This window comes from Crinia signifera, chromosome 6, assembly GCF_055691185.1.
Source record: "Crinia signifera chromosome 6, ASM5569118v1, whole genome shotgun sequence".
In the NCBI taxonomy this organism is placed as follows: domain Eukaryota; kingdom Metazoa; phylum Chordata; class Amphibia; order Anura; family Myobatrachidae; genus Crinia; species Crinia signifera.
In genome coordinates this window covers 281,321,133-281,338,393 of record NC_139222.1, presented here as the reverse complement: position 1 = coordinate 281,338,393, position 17,261 = coordinate 281,321,133, and the positions used below count along the sequence as shown (strand labels likewise).

General features: G+C 47.0%; 1 protein-coding gene across 4 annotated transcripts in view; it reads left to right on the top strand.

Moving 5' to 3' along the window:
* VTI1A (vesicle transport through interaction with t-SNAREs 1A) overlaps window positions 1-16,544 on the top strand; it is a 351,752-nt gene extending 335,208 nt beyond the window's left edge. For all 4 annotated transcript variants that reach the window (XM_083149815.1, XM_083149817.1, XM_083149813.1 and 1 more), the window contains one exon: window positions 14,341-16,544. Coding sequence is in view for 2 of the 4 variants with exons in the window: in XM_083149813.1 (XP_083005939.1) it covers window positions 14,341-14,434 (94 nt within the window). In the remaining 2 variants the exon portion in view is untranslated. The remainder of the gene's footprint in view (window positions 1-14,340) is intronic.
* The last annotated feature ends 717 nt before the right edge of the window (window positions 16,545-17,261 follow it).

Below are 17,261 nucleotides of genomic sequence, written 5' to 3'. Positions count from 1 at the left end.
GCATCACAATATAAATCCAGGCATCATTATTCGGCGCTGGTCAATCAGTCAGCAAGACAAGAGCAAGACGTTGGCCTGAACCTGTGCAGATGTCGCTCTTCCGCTCACTAATGAATGCAACGCTGGATGAGTATTAAACACTTTTGGCATCTTTAATTCACAGTCTGCCAAGCACATCCCCAGAACTTTATCTTTTATTATGAGTTGGAAGAAATGTCAGAGCAGTTTGGCGCATATTATGGAGCGGTCGGTGGAGTGATGCCCCCATGTCATTCTTCTAAGATCATATACGAGGGGTAATATCAGTTGGGAGAGACCCATGCTGCCTGTTGCCGCCAGTGCACACAGGGAAGCCCAGCGCCACCAGAGGTCAGGTCTGCCTCCTTTGGTGATGTCGGCGGGCCGGACCCGCCTCCTTTGGTGATGTCAGTGGCCGGGCCACCGCCCCCTTTGGTGATTTCGGGGGCCCAGACCGCCCAGCCCTGCCCAGTTCCTAGAAGAAACACTACTATAAGCATACACAATGCGCTTTCTAAGAGACATCATTGGTGGTGATGAAGATAACACCTGACCGATTTGTTTGAATGGCCTTTGCACCTTCCTAGAACCCATTTAGGACACCTCTGGGCCTAGGTGGGCACTCGCTAACTAGACTGTATAGAGTAATCTAACCTAACCATAAAAATATATTCACGTGGTGTGGGGCCCACAGTGTTGACCGGGCCTTAGACAGGGGCCTACGTTGCCTAATGGGTTATCTGGTTTTGCACCTCCAAGGTTCACACATTATCCTGAGCCATTTTGCACTTCTACAGGGGAAGTTCCTTGGATAGGAAGCGGGCAAGGGCGTCAACATGGTCTAGGAAGTCTGCAACTGGTGGCAACCCTTGTCAGGTTCCTAATCCTTCAGTATAACTTCTCCCTATGGCGTTCCCTCTATTATTCTCCAGGATGCACAGAGACAGTAGGGTGATTTCCGTGGTGTCTTTCTATCAGTACAGCTATTGCTCTCTGTCTCAGAGCGCATCCTGCCTGTGACTCCTAATATATTACAGGCAGGCAGACACTGATGCACTTGACCTCTCGGACAGGTTGTCCTGACATCCTCGTCCATCATTTGTCTGAACAGAGGAGCTGGTACCTCCCAGAATGTCTGTTGTTAGGGACAGGGGACGTGTGTGAGTGCCGGCAGATCCTCAGGACTTCATGGTTTAATAAAGGAACATTCCACCACAATTTACCTTTATTTAAAAAACAATACATGTCATTATTGCTGAGCAGATGAAGATTATCCCCTATGGACCAGAGATTCCTTGTTAAAGCTACAAGTCCTAGAATGCCTAACATTGCATGCTGGGATATTTTGCTCTCCATAACAGCTGGAGGACCATATATTTTCTCCAAACCTCCTGCTTAGGGTTCTAGGGGCCTGATTATGATGGGGGACTGAGCCGGCAGACCGCAGCGCCCTTTCCTTGCCATTTGCTCTTCAGATTGCGTCAGGCTGGGGTGCAATGCTGGGATATTTTGCTCTCCATAACAGCTGGAGGACCATATATTTTCTCCAAACCTCCTGCTTAGGGTTCTAGGGGCCTGATTATGATGGGGGACTGAGCCGGCAGACCGCAGCGCCCTTTCCTTGCCATTTGCTCTTCAGATTGCGTCAGGCTGGGGTGCAATGCTTCGCAATCACCAAGGGCAGAGCCTTATGCTGTAGTCTGTGCACTACAGTATCGCTTGAATGGGGTCTTTAGATTATGTGAGGGTCCCCCATTGTTAACTTATACTCTGCCAGCTCCCAGATGGGGACATGAAATGTGGCCCCTCTCAGAACAGTGGTCACATTCACTACAGCCCTCCATGTTTCTCTTATCTGCCCTCTTTAGGCCTACGGCGTAAGGTTCTGTCCTTGACGATTGCGGAGCGTTGCACCTCAGCCTGACACCCCCAAAGGCATGGCTCCCCTAATTACAGACTGAGAGTAGTAGCCATTTGTTAACCCTTTGAGTGCCAAGTGTATCTTTATATTATATTTAGCATAATGACCTGTGATGTTACTGTACCTTATATGGGAAATATAATCTTTTTTTGTCCGCAACGTTTTTTTTATTTGAATTTATATAACAAATGTTAGCGACGCTGGAAATTTTTGCAGATATTTTGAACATCGCTCGCAGAGATGTTGGCGCTCAAAGAGTTAAAGAGAAGACGTTGAACCTAAATTCCTAGCCCCTTTTAAAGATTTTAGTTGTCATACAAAACTTTTGTACATATATGACACATTTTATGTATAGGTAAGTTGCCCGGAATTTGCCCTGTAGACCCATCGTACTACGTAGTTGTGCTGACACTTATGCCATCGCACTGTACAAGCCCTGCATTGGCTCGTCTCTGCAGAGCCGTCCGATCCGTAGACTTTTCCGCAGCGTTCTCTGCAATCTTCCCTATATATTCCGTGCATAGCTTTGCTAAACATGTAAAAACAGAATATAAATATTTTGTTTGAAAAGCGAAGGCGTAATCCCCCGGAGAGATTCCCACAGCCCTCTTATCAGTGTATGTCTTACACCGCTGCCTTCTCCCGGAGGCTAGGCTCCTAGACAGGGCCTGAGAATGATGGGGGTTGTAATCCTGCGTGCCTTGTATACATCCAATATCATTAACCATGTCCAACTACCGCTGCGGGATTGATCTGAGTACCGGCGAAGGGTTAATGGAACGTGTTCCGGCAGGAACCAGGCTGGGAGATGCTTAGTGTTTCTGCTCCACACTTCCTTTAATTGAAACGTACGTTCTTTAAAGCAGCAGTATACAAAGTTAATAAAATTCAGCATGCAAATGAACAAGACTTTGCCCCGAGGCTTTTTAGCCCTGGCTGTTCCAATGGGCGTCTTCTTTCAAATGTATATTCTTTCTTAAATTATTTACCCTGTAAACATGCTCTGCATGCTGAAGGCATCAAGGCGGTGCGCGTTCGGCCTGGTGGGTAAAAGTTGCGGTCTAGAGGACTCCGGGCCTGTTCTGGTGGCCCTGTCCTCTCGTCTCATTGACATGAGCACCCACCGGCAGTGTCTGCCAGTGACAGGTCTGTTGGCTCTCGTACAGATGGGTTCAGTCAATGCCCACTATTGTTCCAGGTTTTTTGTTGAGCTGAGATATCAGCCATGCCCCCTGAGCATACTGTATCAGTGTTCTGCACTTAAAAGGAAAGAATAATGCACATAATGTTTATTTAATAACCCGTCTGCAATTACGATACACAAACACGAGCAGGGCTTTTTCCACAATCTGGTTTTCGGTTTGGATCCCATGGCTAAATGTGCGTGCTCCGGTTCCTCTGGGTCCCGCCTGCCTCCAGTGAGACTGGGCCCGTCAGAAGTCCTGACGACCTGTATTTACAGCGCAGGAGTGATGTCCGGGAGCGGCGTTGCAGGATTGACAACCCGACCGCGGCGTACAAATCTGCACGTACAGGGTCAGCACTTAGAGGCAGCTGTGTGCGCACTGACCCAGTCTTTCATGTCAGAAATTCACCTTTGATTTCAGGAAACCTGTTGGGCGCTGTGAACGACTGCCAGCAAAGACAATTGACGTGGTTAGATTGGGGCAGAAGGGCGATGATGATCATTTTTTTTTATTTTAAATTAAACCCGAAAGCTGCAATTGATCAGTTTTTAGTGCAGTTGCGGCAGTTTTGTGCCCAGTTTTGCAAGGTTGCAGCCCAGAAGCCGCATGCTGTCATTTCACAGTAATGTTTCTGTATCAGATAAGGCGTTAGGATCTGCCACATGTCCCCCCCCCCCCCCCCCCTGATAATAAAAGTGCTAGGTTTCAGCTCAGTAGACTGATGGATCGTGGCAACAAGCCGCAGAGGGTGTGGGAGCGACCGACCTCTGTCACTCCTGATAGCTGCTGCCCTAAGATTGAGTGTCACTTCTGTGTTATCCTGGGGAGGGTAATAGAATTAAGGAAACCTAGTGACCGGTATCACAGGGTCACACCAGAGACATGACAGCGTTGCGCTGGTGTTAGATGGCGATATTCACTTTTCATTGTTTTCGTGTAATGCAAATATATATATCCTGCGCAAAGTCCAATCTTGCATTCCCCTCTGTGGCTGAAATTATATACATACTGTCCCTTTAAACCAGGACAGTTATGATTTACACAGGTGTAATCATAGGTGTACTGGATTAAGTGATATTCCAGCAAGCATATATATATATATATATATATATATATATATATATATGTATATATATATATATATATATATATATACACACAATGCATTCATCTTACGTAGTTTTATACTGTAGCAACACTTTGGGAAGTGCTTTGTTGTTACAAGTAACGCATACATACACTAATCCAAATGTAGGGACCCTGATATAATATAATCCAACTTTTTATTGTCCTTTTTCTTTTAATAATGACATTGATTAAAGTACATTTTTAAATATTGTTTTATAGATGTTAACTTTTTTTTTCCCCCGCCCCTCCGATTCCCCGAAAAACAGCATGAAATAGATTTTGTTAGGATTGGTGCATGGCATCCATCCAATTTATTTATTAACAGTTTCTTATATAGCACACACTTTACAGAGAATACAGTATTTGAATATTCACATCAGTCCCTGCCCCAGTGGAGCTTACAATCTATATTCCCTACCACATGTACACGCACACAGACATTCTAGGGTTAATTTTTGTTAGGAGCCAATTAACCTACCAGTATATTTTGGGATTGTGGGTGGAAACTGGAGTACCCGGAGGAAACCCACGCAAGTATGGGGAGCATATACAAACTCCACACAGTTAGGGCCATGGTGGGGATAAAACCCATGACCTCAGCGCTGTGAGGCAGTAATGCTAACCATTACACCATCCGTACTGCCCCATATATATAACACATGGTGGGGATAGAACCCATGACCTCAGCGATGTGAGGCAGTAATGCTAACCATTACAGCATCCGTACTGCCCCGTATATATAACACATGGTGGGGATAGAACCCATGACCTCAGCGCTGCGAGGCAGTAATGCTAACCATTACACCATCCGTACTGCCCCATATATATAACACATGGTGGGGATAGAACCCATGACCTCAGCGCTGTGAGGCAGTAATGCTTATCATTACACCGTCCGTACTGCCCCGTATATATAACACATGGTGGGGATAGAACCCATGACATCAGTGCTGTGAGGTAGTAATGCTAACCATTACACCATCTGTACTGCCCCGCATATATAACACATGGTGGGGATAGAACCCATGACATCAGTGCTGTGAGGTAGTAATGCTAACCACTACACCATCCGTGCTGCCCCGTATATATAACACATGGTGGGAATAGAACCCATGACCTCAGCGCTGTGAGGCAGTAATGCTAACCATTACACCATCTGTACTCCCCGTATATATAACACATGGTGGGGATAGAACCCATGACCTCAGTGCTGTGAGGCAGTAATGTAACCATTACACCGTCCGTGCTGCCCCGTATATATAACACATGGTGGGGATAGAACCCATGACCTCAGTGCTGTGAGGCAGTAACGCTAACCATTACACCGTCCGTACTGCCCCGTATATATAACACATGGTGGGGATAGAACCCATGACCTCAGTGCTGTGAGGCAGTAATGCTAACCATTACACCATCCGTACTGCCCTGTATATATAACACATGGTGGGGATAGAACCCATGACCTCAGTGCTGTGAGGCAGTAATGTAACCATTACACCGTCCGTGCTGCCCCGTATATATAACACATGGTGGGGATAGAACCCATGACCTCAGCGCTGTGAGGCACTAATGCTAACCATTACACCATCCGTACTGCCCCATATATATAACACATGGTGGGGATAGAACCCATGACCTCAGCGCTGTGAGGCAGTAATGCTTATCATTACACCGTCCGTACTGCCCCGTATATATAACACATGGTGGGGATAGAACCCATGACATCAGTGCTGTGAGGTAGTAATGCTAACCATTACACCATCTGTACTGCCCTGTATATATAACACATGGTGGGGATAGAACCCATGACATCAGTGCTGTGAGGTAGTAATGCTAACCACTACACCATCCGTGCTGCCCCGTATATATAACACATGGTGGGAATAGAACCCATGACCTCAGCGCTGTGAGGCAGTAATGCTAACCATTACACCATCTGTACTCCCCGTATATATAACACATGGTGGCGATAGAACCCATGACCTCAGTGCTGTGAGGCAGTAATGCTAACCATTACACCATCCGTACTGCCCTGTATATATAACACATGGTGGGGATAGAACCCATGACCTCAGTGCTGTGAGGCAGTAATGTAACCATTACACCGTCCGTGCTGCCCCGTATATATAACACATGGTGGGGATAGAACCCATGACCTCAGTGCTGTGAGGCAGTAACGCTAACCATTACACCGTCCGTACTGCCCTGTATATATAATACATGGTGGGGATAGAACCCATGACCTCAGCGCTGTGAGGCAGTGATGCTAACCATTACACCATCTGTACTGCCCCGTATATATAACACATGCTGGGGATAGAACCCATGACCTCAGTGCTGTGAGGCAGTAATGTAACCATTACACCATCCGTACTGCCCGTATATATAACACATGGTGGGGATAGAACCCATGACCTCAGTGCTGTGTGGCAGTAATGTAACCATTACACCATCCGTACTTCCCCGTATATATAACACATGGTGGGGATAGAACCCATGACCTCAGTGCTGTGTGGCAGTAATGTAACCATTACACCATCCGTACTTCCCCGTATATATAACACATGGTGGGGATAGAACCCATGACCTCAGTGCTGTGTGGCAGTAATGTAACCATTACACCATCTGTACTGCCCCGTATATATAACACATGGTGGGGATAGAACCCATGACCTCAGTGCTGTGAGGCAGTAATGCTAACCATTACACCATCCGTACTGCCCTGTATATATAACACATGGTGGGGATAGAACCCATGACCTCAGTGCTGTGAGGCAGTAATGTAACCATTACACCGTCCGTGCTGCCCCGTATATATAACACATGGTGGGGATAGAACCCATGACCTCAGCGCTGTGAGGCACTAATGCTAACCATTACACCATCCGTACTGCCCCGTATATATAACACATGGTGGGGATAGAACCCATGACCTCAGTGCTGTGAGGCACTAATGCTAACCATTACACCATACTATCTGCTTCCCAAGTAGCAGGAGTACAATGATACGGGCGTGCTGTCACACCCTCAAACCCAAACCAGTGCCCAATCGCTCACTCCTCTTAATGGTAATCTCGGGACATGATGCTTAGTGCAAGTCAAGGGTAACTGCTCCCCCCATTGCATGCACAGAACTAAATGGGTGTATTATTTTTGGGGGCTCTCCTAGAAACCTCTTATTTGAAATGTCATTATTAGAACAGGTGAGCTCAGCCAATGGGTTCCACTTTGGCGGTAAACAAGATGGGAGGTATCCCTCAGGGTAGTATCCTTTGTTCATTTTGACCATTCTGACACTTAGACTTAATTATCGTCATCATATATTTTGGCCAATTATGAGTGCCACCTGCTTTTTGCTTGATTGGAGAACATGTATTTACTACACAGGCCGCCTGTAGCGGATCCGAGCAGTTCTGGGCGGCCATGCCGATTTCCATCAGTATCTTTACTGCAGAGTAACTCGCCGCATCCACCGCTTTCCTGGTTTTTCGTCAGACCAAGGAAGATAATAAATAGCCTTCGTTAGCCTGCGCTCCTTCAGATCACCGCTTTGTTCGTAATCCCCGTTTAAAAGATTCATCTGCTTCCTTCATCCTATGCGGAGTCCCAGCCGGGCAAACCTCATTTACAAATTCCTAGAAACACAACTTTGATTCTGATTTTCTAGACTCCACCTCCGGCTTTCAATTAGCCGGTCCAGGTGGCATCACACATACCTCAGCCTCATCTGTTCCCTCGGATTCTGGCATTCGTACAGGTTGCTTTTAGGCTTTTAAACGCACAACTCCGGTTGTCAGAGGGAAGCAGCAGGTCATTTATCTGGCGTACGGGATCGGTGCGTGGAAGGAGCTTATTACTGCTTATAAATAAGGGAGCTGTGTTTGCTTTCCCAACTATGCATTAAACCAAGGAACATTACCCACATTTTCATTCTTTTAAATTAATGTTAGAGATGCCTTCGGGCCCTCATCCCACAAATAAAATGGTTGTCAGACCTACTGTGCAGCAGTAATATCAGTCCGTATTAGACTCGGCAGTAATTGTAGATTCGGCCTGATATAAATATTTTACTGCAGAGATTCAATTTGCTTGAGTCCCGGTGCTGTGTGTATCAGTATGCAGCACTAATTGTGAGTCTGAGTCCCCGCAGTTCACTAGCCCTGGTGCATGTGCCTTCTGGGGCTCTGAGATGGGTTAGTGTTTGGACATCCAGCTGCCACTTCATGGGTTACGCCGCATAAGGTACCGTATAAGGGACTATCTGCTGCACCATAATTACATATCTCCCACTCCCTGGCTGCAGATTTTTATAGCGTCTTATAAATAAATGATCATATCCTAAAATAAACATAGAAGTCTTCTCTTTCCATTAAATCAGAGAATTCTTATGTCTGAGACATTCTTTATCTAAAAAAGTTATTTCCCGGTAAAGTCCATGTGCTGCTTGGACATAATTGTGGCAGCCATTTTGCAGCGGTGTCACCAAAGTGCCGCCACTGAAGACAGCCCCTTCTCCAGGGGCATGCAGCATGGGAGTGACAGAAACTGGATCCTGTGAGGTCGCTTCCCTTTCAAATAGGCCCTGCCCTTTTTTCCAGCCGGTAAAGGGGGTGCCCATGCAGAGGGCATGTCACCACACCAACATGAGGCCTTTGGTTAAAGTAGGTAAACCATGCCTGTGGGCGGGGCACGGGTATTTATTTATGCGGCAAACCGTCAAAGGGGCGGGCCATAACGACACCATTGTTTAAGCCCCACCCACTTGTTTCCACCTCTTCCTTTCCATGGACCCCTCGCCGAGCATTCAAGTAACAGAACTTCCCTTCTGCAGCTGTACGTGTTTAACGCACGTCTCAAAGGACTACCTTGTACAAAAAGTCCTTCCTCTAGCCTTCAAACCTGAATCCTCACCCCTTCGCAAACTAGAACCAGCCTGATAATTTCCCTAAGCGCTTCTACCCTATTAAGATAAATACATGGTGCAGATGCACACTCCATATTATTAATCAATAATAGAGGCTCTTGGTATATTAATTGGCCAAGAAATATTTGCCCACCAACCAGCTTCACGGTGGCCTCATTTCTGGTGGGTCCCTAATACTAAGTTTGAATCTGGGGCGCAGAACCCCGAAAAGGTTGGCATAGGCCAGTCACCCCAGGGCAGCACACAAGTGAAAAAACTAAGCTAAAGGTGTATTAATAAGAAAGTAGCAGAAGTTAGAACAGAGTTCACACAAAATTTACATGTGTTCTTTTTCTACGGTCAACCAACTCTCTGAACAGAGACCAACATTGCTTGGCCAAAAGAATGGATTTATATAAACTGATTCATTATCTGCGACCAGCGGGATGCCAGCTATCGGGATCCCTGCATGGTGATAATAATGGGTTTCCTGCGCAAATGATGCCACTTGGCAGGCTTTTGGCGCTGGGATTTTGACTGCCGGCATTGTATCTACATCTCATATAGCCATATATAATCAGCCACAAACTGTTAGTGTACAGGCTGTGTTTAAAAAACACATGAGCTGATTGGTAGATACTTTATTTCTCTCCAAGTTTTGATAAATCTCCCCCTTTTGTTACGTTACAGAGGGAATTGCAGGACACAATTCTTAGCAAATGTATGCAATGCAGATATTTTCCATATTGAGGTCTTATTGCCCCACAAAGTGCACTTTCACAGCGCTGCACGTACCGTTAGAACCGCAGAGCCCACTCTCCACCCATCGGTGCACAGCGATCAGAGCCTGAGATGTTGGAGAACCTGTCACTGACCCACGAAGTGCCGAGCGCAGCGCCTCCGATCCATGGTAATTAGCCAAGAGCCGCCCACCGCCCCAATCTATCAGCTGTCATGCCTGGGGAATGAGCACTTTGCTGGAGACTTTTGTTTGTTTGGCAAAGGGAAGAGAAGACAGATCTGAGTCCGGCGTTTAGTGATAAATGAGCCCAGCGCAGACCATTTATCTCCTGCTGGGAGCGTGGACACAACACTAAAGGAAATCTGCGGACAATGTGTCAGCAAATGTGACGGCTTTGTAACCTGTCAGCGAGGACAGAGAGAGCGGCTCCGGGCCGTGTCGCTCCCCCCATCCCTGGGGTCCGGCAAGCAGGGCCCTGGGGAGACTTATCCCACACAAGTAATACATAGCAATGAGCGGCTCTCCCGGGCCTACCTATTATCCTTGTTGTATTTTATAATGCACAAGGCATGGTAATATTAAAGTGTAGGAGCTTTGCCACTGATCCTGAGACCGTTGTGTTGAGCACCAGGATCCACCCCATCTAAAAAAAAAAAATTGCTGCTCCTCACCTCTATGGGGGCAATTCAAGTTTTGTGCGCGCCGACGGCCACTAGATGGCCCGACGGAGCAATTTATATGTTGCTGGCGTTACTTGTCGTACTGCAATAATACATTATTACACCAGGGGCCAAATGTAATGTCGGCAATTTGCGGCAGCTGGAGTGATTCAGGCAAGATGGTAATCTAGATTTAAAAACGGTATCGCCTTTAAATGAATTGCCGCTTTAAATCTGACGACACCTAAATCTGGCCGTCTCCAGCAAATTGTGACCTACTACTTGTGGCGCCCGGAACCTTTCTTTTTTTATTCTTTTTCTCCTTTGCTTTTTTTTTGAGATTTTCATTGCTCATTTGGTTATAGATACCCCCCCACACACACACACACACACACCAAGGTGGCGTGTGGCTGCTCCGCTAGGTGCCGTATGGGGAATGACAGGGAGCCAATTGGAGCACTTCCTTTGGCTGGTTTCACACACTCCGGCTCCTGCCGGACGGTGAAATCATGCACGGCCCGGGAGCCGTGCCGCACACATTAGCTGTGCATGGACACTATTGTGTCCATTCACACGGGACGGCCACGGCCCGGCCGCACGGCTGCAGCCGGATCCCACCACTGGAAGGGACGGCTGCCGGGCTGTGGCCATCCCCTCCATTATAAACTACTGTGTGCGGCACGGCTTCCTGGCCGTACGGGATTTCACCGTCCGGCAGGAGCCGGAGTGTGTGAAACCAGCCTTTCTTTGTCTGCTCACATTTAAGGAGCTGCAAGACGATTAAATAGGTAAAGAATTGGTGGCAGTATTCCGCCTTCTAGCCAGACAGCCCTGAACCGGAGAGCTGTAATTATGGCCGCACGCTATGCACAATATAGGAGTATTTCTATGAAAACAATAAGCCATTTGTGTACCCGCTGTGAAGGTATTAGCCAGCCCTGCTTACTGTAAGACCACATTTACTTTGTGGCCCACACGTGATCTATCTGGCGTGCTGATACAAGTGATGCGGTTTCATTCCGCCTCAGCGTTCCAAGGGTTATTTACTCATTATTAACACCCATTGTTGTCTGAAGCTATTAGCAAATGTTACCAGCGATTGCTGCTTTGTGGTTTCTATTATACGTACTGACACTAATAATGAATGAGTCTCCGAGGCGGCCGGATCATCAATGTAGGGACTCGCAGATCAGCCGTAGGAGAATACATCTGGCAGAGAGCGGCTCCATCAGGATAAGGGCACAGTCTGATCTCCTGTGTGTGCCCTTGTCCGCAGTTCTACAGTGACACCCAGCATCTACAGTGATTGCTGAAACACCAGGTTGTTTTACATTTTATAGCAAAGTGGCATTTGTCGCCCGATGGTCAGGCTTGGTCTTCCATAAAGTTGTGCAATGTGTCGTTGTCGTCCCCCCCATGCCCCCCAACCAACTTTTTGGAAAACCTTCCTTAATGGAAATACCCATTCATCCTCATTGTGGCTATATGTGGCAGGACTGCAAGCAGGGCCCTCGCACATCTGTGTCTGACTGGTAATACTTCATCTTATTTTGGTTATTTCCAGTTTTGAAAGGTTGCAATGAAACAACTTACAAACCCCACACCCATGCATGCAATACTGTGAGACAGCAATGCTAACCACAATGCAACCATGCTGCCATGGCAGACAGCTTAGGAATGGTCAGTCACACAGATCCCCAATACTGAGTTTGTGTGACTTACTACTGACTTGATTTCATTCTGTTGGACTGGGAAAATTTGGGGCTCGTCACACCTACGGCTAGTCACAGGACTAACAGCACCTAGTGCTAGTCACGGGACTAACCGCACCTAGTGCTCGTCATGGGACTAACTGCACCTAGTGCTAGTCACGGGACTAACCGCACCTAGTGCTAGTCACGGGACTAACCGCACCTAGTGCTAATCACGGGACTAACCGCACCTAGTGCTAGTCACGGGACTAACCGCACCTAGTGCTAGTCACAGGACTAACTGCACCTAGTGCTAGTCACAACTAATGATAGTCACACGGTTAGCCACATCTAGGGATAGTCACACGGTTAGCGACACCTAGGGCTAGTCACACCCTGGATAGCCACAAGGTTATTCACACCTAAGGATAGTCACACCCTGGATAGTCACAGGGTTAATCACACCTAGGGATAGTCATAGGGTTAGTCACACCTAGGGATAGTCATAGGGTTAGTCACACCTAGGGCTAGTCACACCCTGGATAGTCACAGGGTTAGTCACACCTAGAGAAAGTCACACCTAGTGATAGTCACACCTACGGCTAATTACACCTTGGGCTAGTAGTCCCAGGACTAGCCACAGGGATAGTTACACCTAGGGCTAGTCAGACGTAGGGATAGTCACAGGATTAGCCACATCTAGAGCTAGTCACAAGGCTAGTCACACCTAGGGCTAGTAGTCACAGGGCTAGCCACACCTAGAGCTAGTAGTCACAGGGCTAGCCACACCCAGGGCTAGTAGTTACAGGGCTAGTCACACCTAGGGCTAGTAGTCACACAAATAGTTACACCTAGGGCTAGTCACACTTAGAGCTAGTCACTGGGCTAGCCACACCCAGAGCTAGTAGTCACACCTAGGGCTAGTAGTCACAGGCTAGTCACACCTAGTGCTAGTTGTCACAGGGCTAGTCACACCCAAGGCTAGTAGTCATAGGGATAGATACACCCAGGGCTAGTCACAGGGATACTGAAGTTACACCTAGGGCTAGTCATACCTAAGGGTAGTCACTCCTAGGGCTAGTCACAGGGCTAATCACACCTAGGGCTAGTTACACCTAGGTCTAGTCACATCCAGTGATAGTCCCTGGGGTAGTCACACCTAGCGATAGGCACGGCTAGTCACAGCATGGCTAGTCAAAGGGCTAGTCCCATCTTGGTTTAGTCACACCCAGTGATAGTCCCTGGGGTAGTCACACCTAGGGTTAGTCACAGGGATAGTCACACCTAGCGATAGTCACAGCACGGCTAGTCACAGAGGAATTTATATGCATTGAGTAGAACTAAACACTGAGCTCTGCGCCCAACATACACAAGTTATATAGATGGAGTCAATCAGCGCTGGCGATGAGCACTAGAAGGGCCTCACATGTACTATAAGAGCCATTCGTAATGAACAATAGGATGTTTATTCAGTAGGAATGTCGCTGTTTAGTACATCTCTATTGTGGCGCTGATGTGACCTCAGACCGCCGTGTAGCACAAGAAAGGAATGTTCTCCAGCAGTTCCAGACTGACCGATGAGGCACATTGGAGTCGGATATTTTATTTGAAAGCCGGTGTTTTATCTTGTTTTATCTGTCCCTGTTCCCTGCTTGTGTCTGTGTCCCCCTCTGATCATTTCCTCCAAAAGCTCTGCTGAATTCCGACTGAGTGAGTTTACATGAAGCAGGCGCTTCCCACAGCCTGACACACGGAAGTCAATTTCACATCAGGTCTCACCCTTGTGATTTGGCTTGAATGCCTTTAATATTTTTTTTTCATGTCAATTATATCTTCTGTCTCAATGCTCCTCGCCCGTTCAATGCCACAGGAACACACGGCAGGAATCCTTAACACCGCTAAATTAATTGGGCATTGTGGAGAAAGGGACAATGGAGTCTTCGCTCCTAGTGAAAGGAGAGAAGTTTGTCAATGTGTCGCTGCCTTTATGTTATCTGAAAAGTTGTTTGACTTTTTTTTTTCTTTTTATCTGATTTTACATCTGAAACTAACAAGTTCCTCTCTTGTGCCTTTGTTTTTTTGACTTTTTAGGATCATCCAGAATCGGGTCTTATTTGTCGTCCTGGGAATTATCATCGTCTTCACCATCGTCCTGGCAATTTATTTTTCTTTCCGTGGACACTGAACTTGGACGCTCTTTACCGTGCGGCGGAGCGTTGTGTGTGTGCACTGAGTAATTAAGACAGAGTGTTTCCATGAATCATCCTCCAGCACTGACAGAGCTCTGTGCTCCGCTATGGAACAATACCCCGAAAATGCAGGTTTTTTATTTCCCCAGTCTGACCCCCACGAGGACCTGCATCTCTTATCCCATAACGTGCGCCTTTTCTGCCTGTGATTGGTATTTCCCACCGCCGCACAAACTACATTAGGTAACATCTTAGGGGTGAAGTTGTATATTTCTTTTGCGAGTTCATGTTTTGTCACTTGTCTGACCGGCGGGGAAATTCCACCCGATATTAGCCGGTAGTTGGGTCTTGTGCTCCCACTCGTGGATCTCACTTATATTAGACCAGATTTTTTTTTTTTTTAATAGTGACCCTCAATATAAACGCCTGCAAATTTCATCATTAAAACACCTTCTAATAAACTTCTCACAATCTTTTTATTTTTTTTATTTATTGTAACAATCGGTTTGAACCTAGAATAACTGAACTACATCAAACCGACGCAACTTTTTGAACACTCCTTGTTTTCTGTTATGTTTCGGTTGGTTGCGATAGGACGGTTGCTACTGTATACTGGTGTTTATTATATGAGGAACCTGTGGTGGTTGGGCAGCGGTGGAAGTTTTGTAGCTGTAAGTGTAGATAAATAAGGTGACACGTTAATCAAATGTTCTTTCTGCCATGTCGATTTTGCGAGGTTTTATTTACCTGATATTTCTTATCATGTATGAGAACTTCTTTATTTAAAGGTCCCCCCACCCTTACTATAACCTGCCTCTCTCCAACACATAGTAGGTTCCTGGGGTAGGTGATACAGTAGGCCAAAGCCAGCATTGTCCAAGCCAGACAGAATATAGGAGACTATGAAGGTCCACGATGTAGAGTCCACATTTATTAGTGTCTGGCTGGTCTAAAGTTGTTCCTGGCCTGCTCGCCCTAGGCTGGTAGGGCGTGTTGGGACTGTCGGTTCCACAACACCTTTTGCACCACAGGTTACCTGCGCCAACCATAAATTTGAGGCATATTAGCGTTATGTGTTACTTGAAGGTTATCGCAGCTCCTCCCGGATCTGTTTGTGAAGTCACATGTAGGGGAGTCACACTCAGCATCACTGGTTACAGACACGGAACCCAATAATACAGCTCTAAGACAGATATCATGAAATGGGTTCCGCCGACATATAATGTATTGGGTATTGTCAGCCTCATAATCATTGCACTCTCTAACTAGTATAGAACTTACAGTATAACAATAAGTAATGTGGGGGGGGTGCTCTCGGCAACTCAGCTAATGATACATGAAGTCTCTAACGCACAATGATCCTGGTTCACACTTGGATCACCTGAATAATGACACTGCCGGCAAGGACTAATGTGTGGTCATTAGCTGCAGTTTGTGTAAAACCAAGGTATGGCAATAGAGTATTGTAATGGGTATCAACCAGACCAGGAGCGGTGGGGGGTACAGAGTATTATAATTGGTATTAACCAGACAAGGAGTTCTGGGGGGTACTCATGTGACCCCAGTAAGTTATGAGAGCTCTGGAGTGCTTGACTCCCCATACCCCCCCCCCCCCCCCACCAGGAGCATGGTGCAAGGATAGAACCAGGCATCTGTGCTCACACATTCCTAGAGTCCCTGTCTCAGATGCATCCCAGAGACCAGGGACACCTGCCTATGTCACTATGTAGTGGCGAGAGGCCACCGCCTGCTGTTCTGTGGGTTTCAGTGGACAGTCAGCTGTATGTGTCCCCCTTTAATAATGTTCCGTAGGTTTTCTGTATTATTCCTGTGGATCTCAGCATTAGGACAATTATTCCCAGGCTTCATTAAATACCTCTCCCGTTATACTAAGCCATTGTCACTTATGTATTCTAACCTCATTACCAGTGCTCTGAATAATTTATTTAAGTTGTTAACCACCCCACCCCCCCAATCGCATGATCACCCCAAGTCTGGTAACATCTGAGTGTCTACGTTTATGTTGTAGTGTGAAAATGTGGAATTTTCTTTTAAGATGACTTATGTACAAACAAGTGTAATGCAATAAAAATATAACCAAGTGTCGCCTGGTTTGCTTATTAATTTATTGGGTACGCACAGTGGCTTGGCATGCAATGGGCCTCGCAATGTAGATCATTCTTCACTGATAACCAATCCTGACATCTCCGCTGCCGCTTACCACCCTATGAAGGTCACTTCCATGCCCAGATCAATTTTCCATCGGCCTCAGGTGGTCAGGTAAGACTGCCGGTCTGCCACCTAATGTTACTCTTTCTGGCCTGGCCTCACTTTGACCCACTCCATGTTACACCTCCATCTTCATCCCTTCTTGTACCAAGACCACACCTTCTCTGTCTTGGCCTCTCTCACCCTGCGCACCTCTGCGTCCTTATTTCCTGCCTCTCTCATCTTCTATACGTTACTATTTCGTAAGTATGCAGGGACTGGTAGCGTTATGGCAGTGGAAGGGTCAAGTTCAGCCACTAGGGTAGGTACTTAGGGCTAGCCTGCGGGGGCAAGATTAAGGTTAGGCTGTGGGAAGGAGGATTAGGGTTAGGCATTCAGAAGGGAGAGTAAGGGGACTATGTAAAAACCGGACCCGGACAACACCCCGGGCCGCTGGACCAGACATCAAAATCTGCAGTCCGGAGCTTGTAGTGTCCCGTCCTGGGGGTGTCCGGGGGGGGGGGGGGGGGGATTCCTGTGATAGCTATCACCAGAGACACAGAGAAGGGGAGATTACAGCTTCCCTGTGTGGTGCGGACTGTCCGGTTGTTGCTA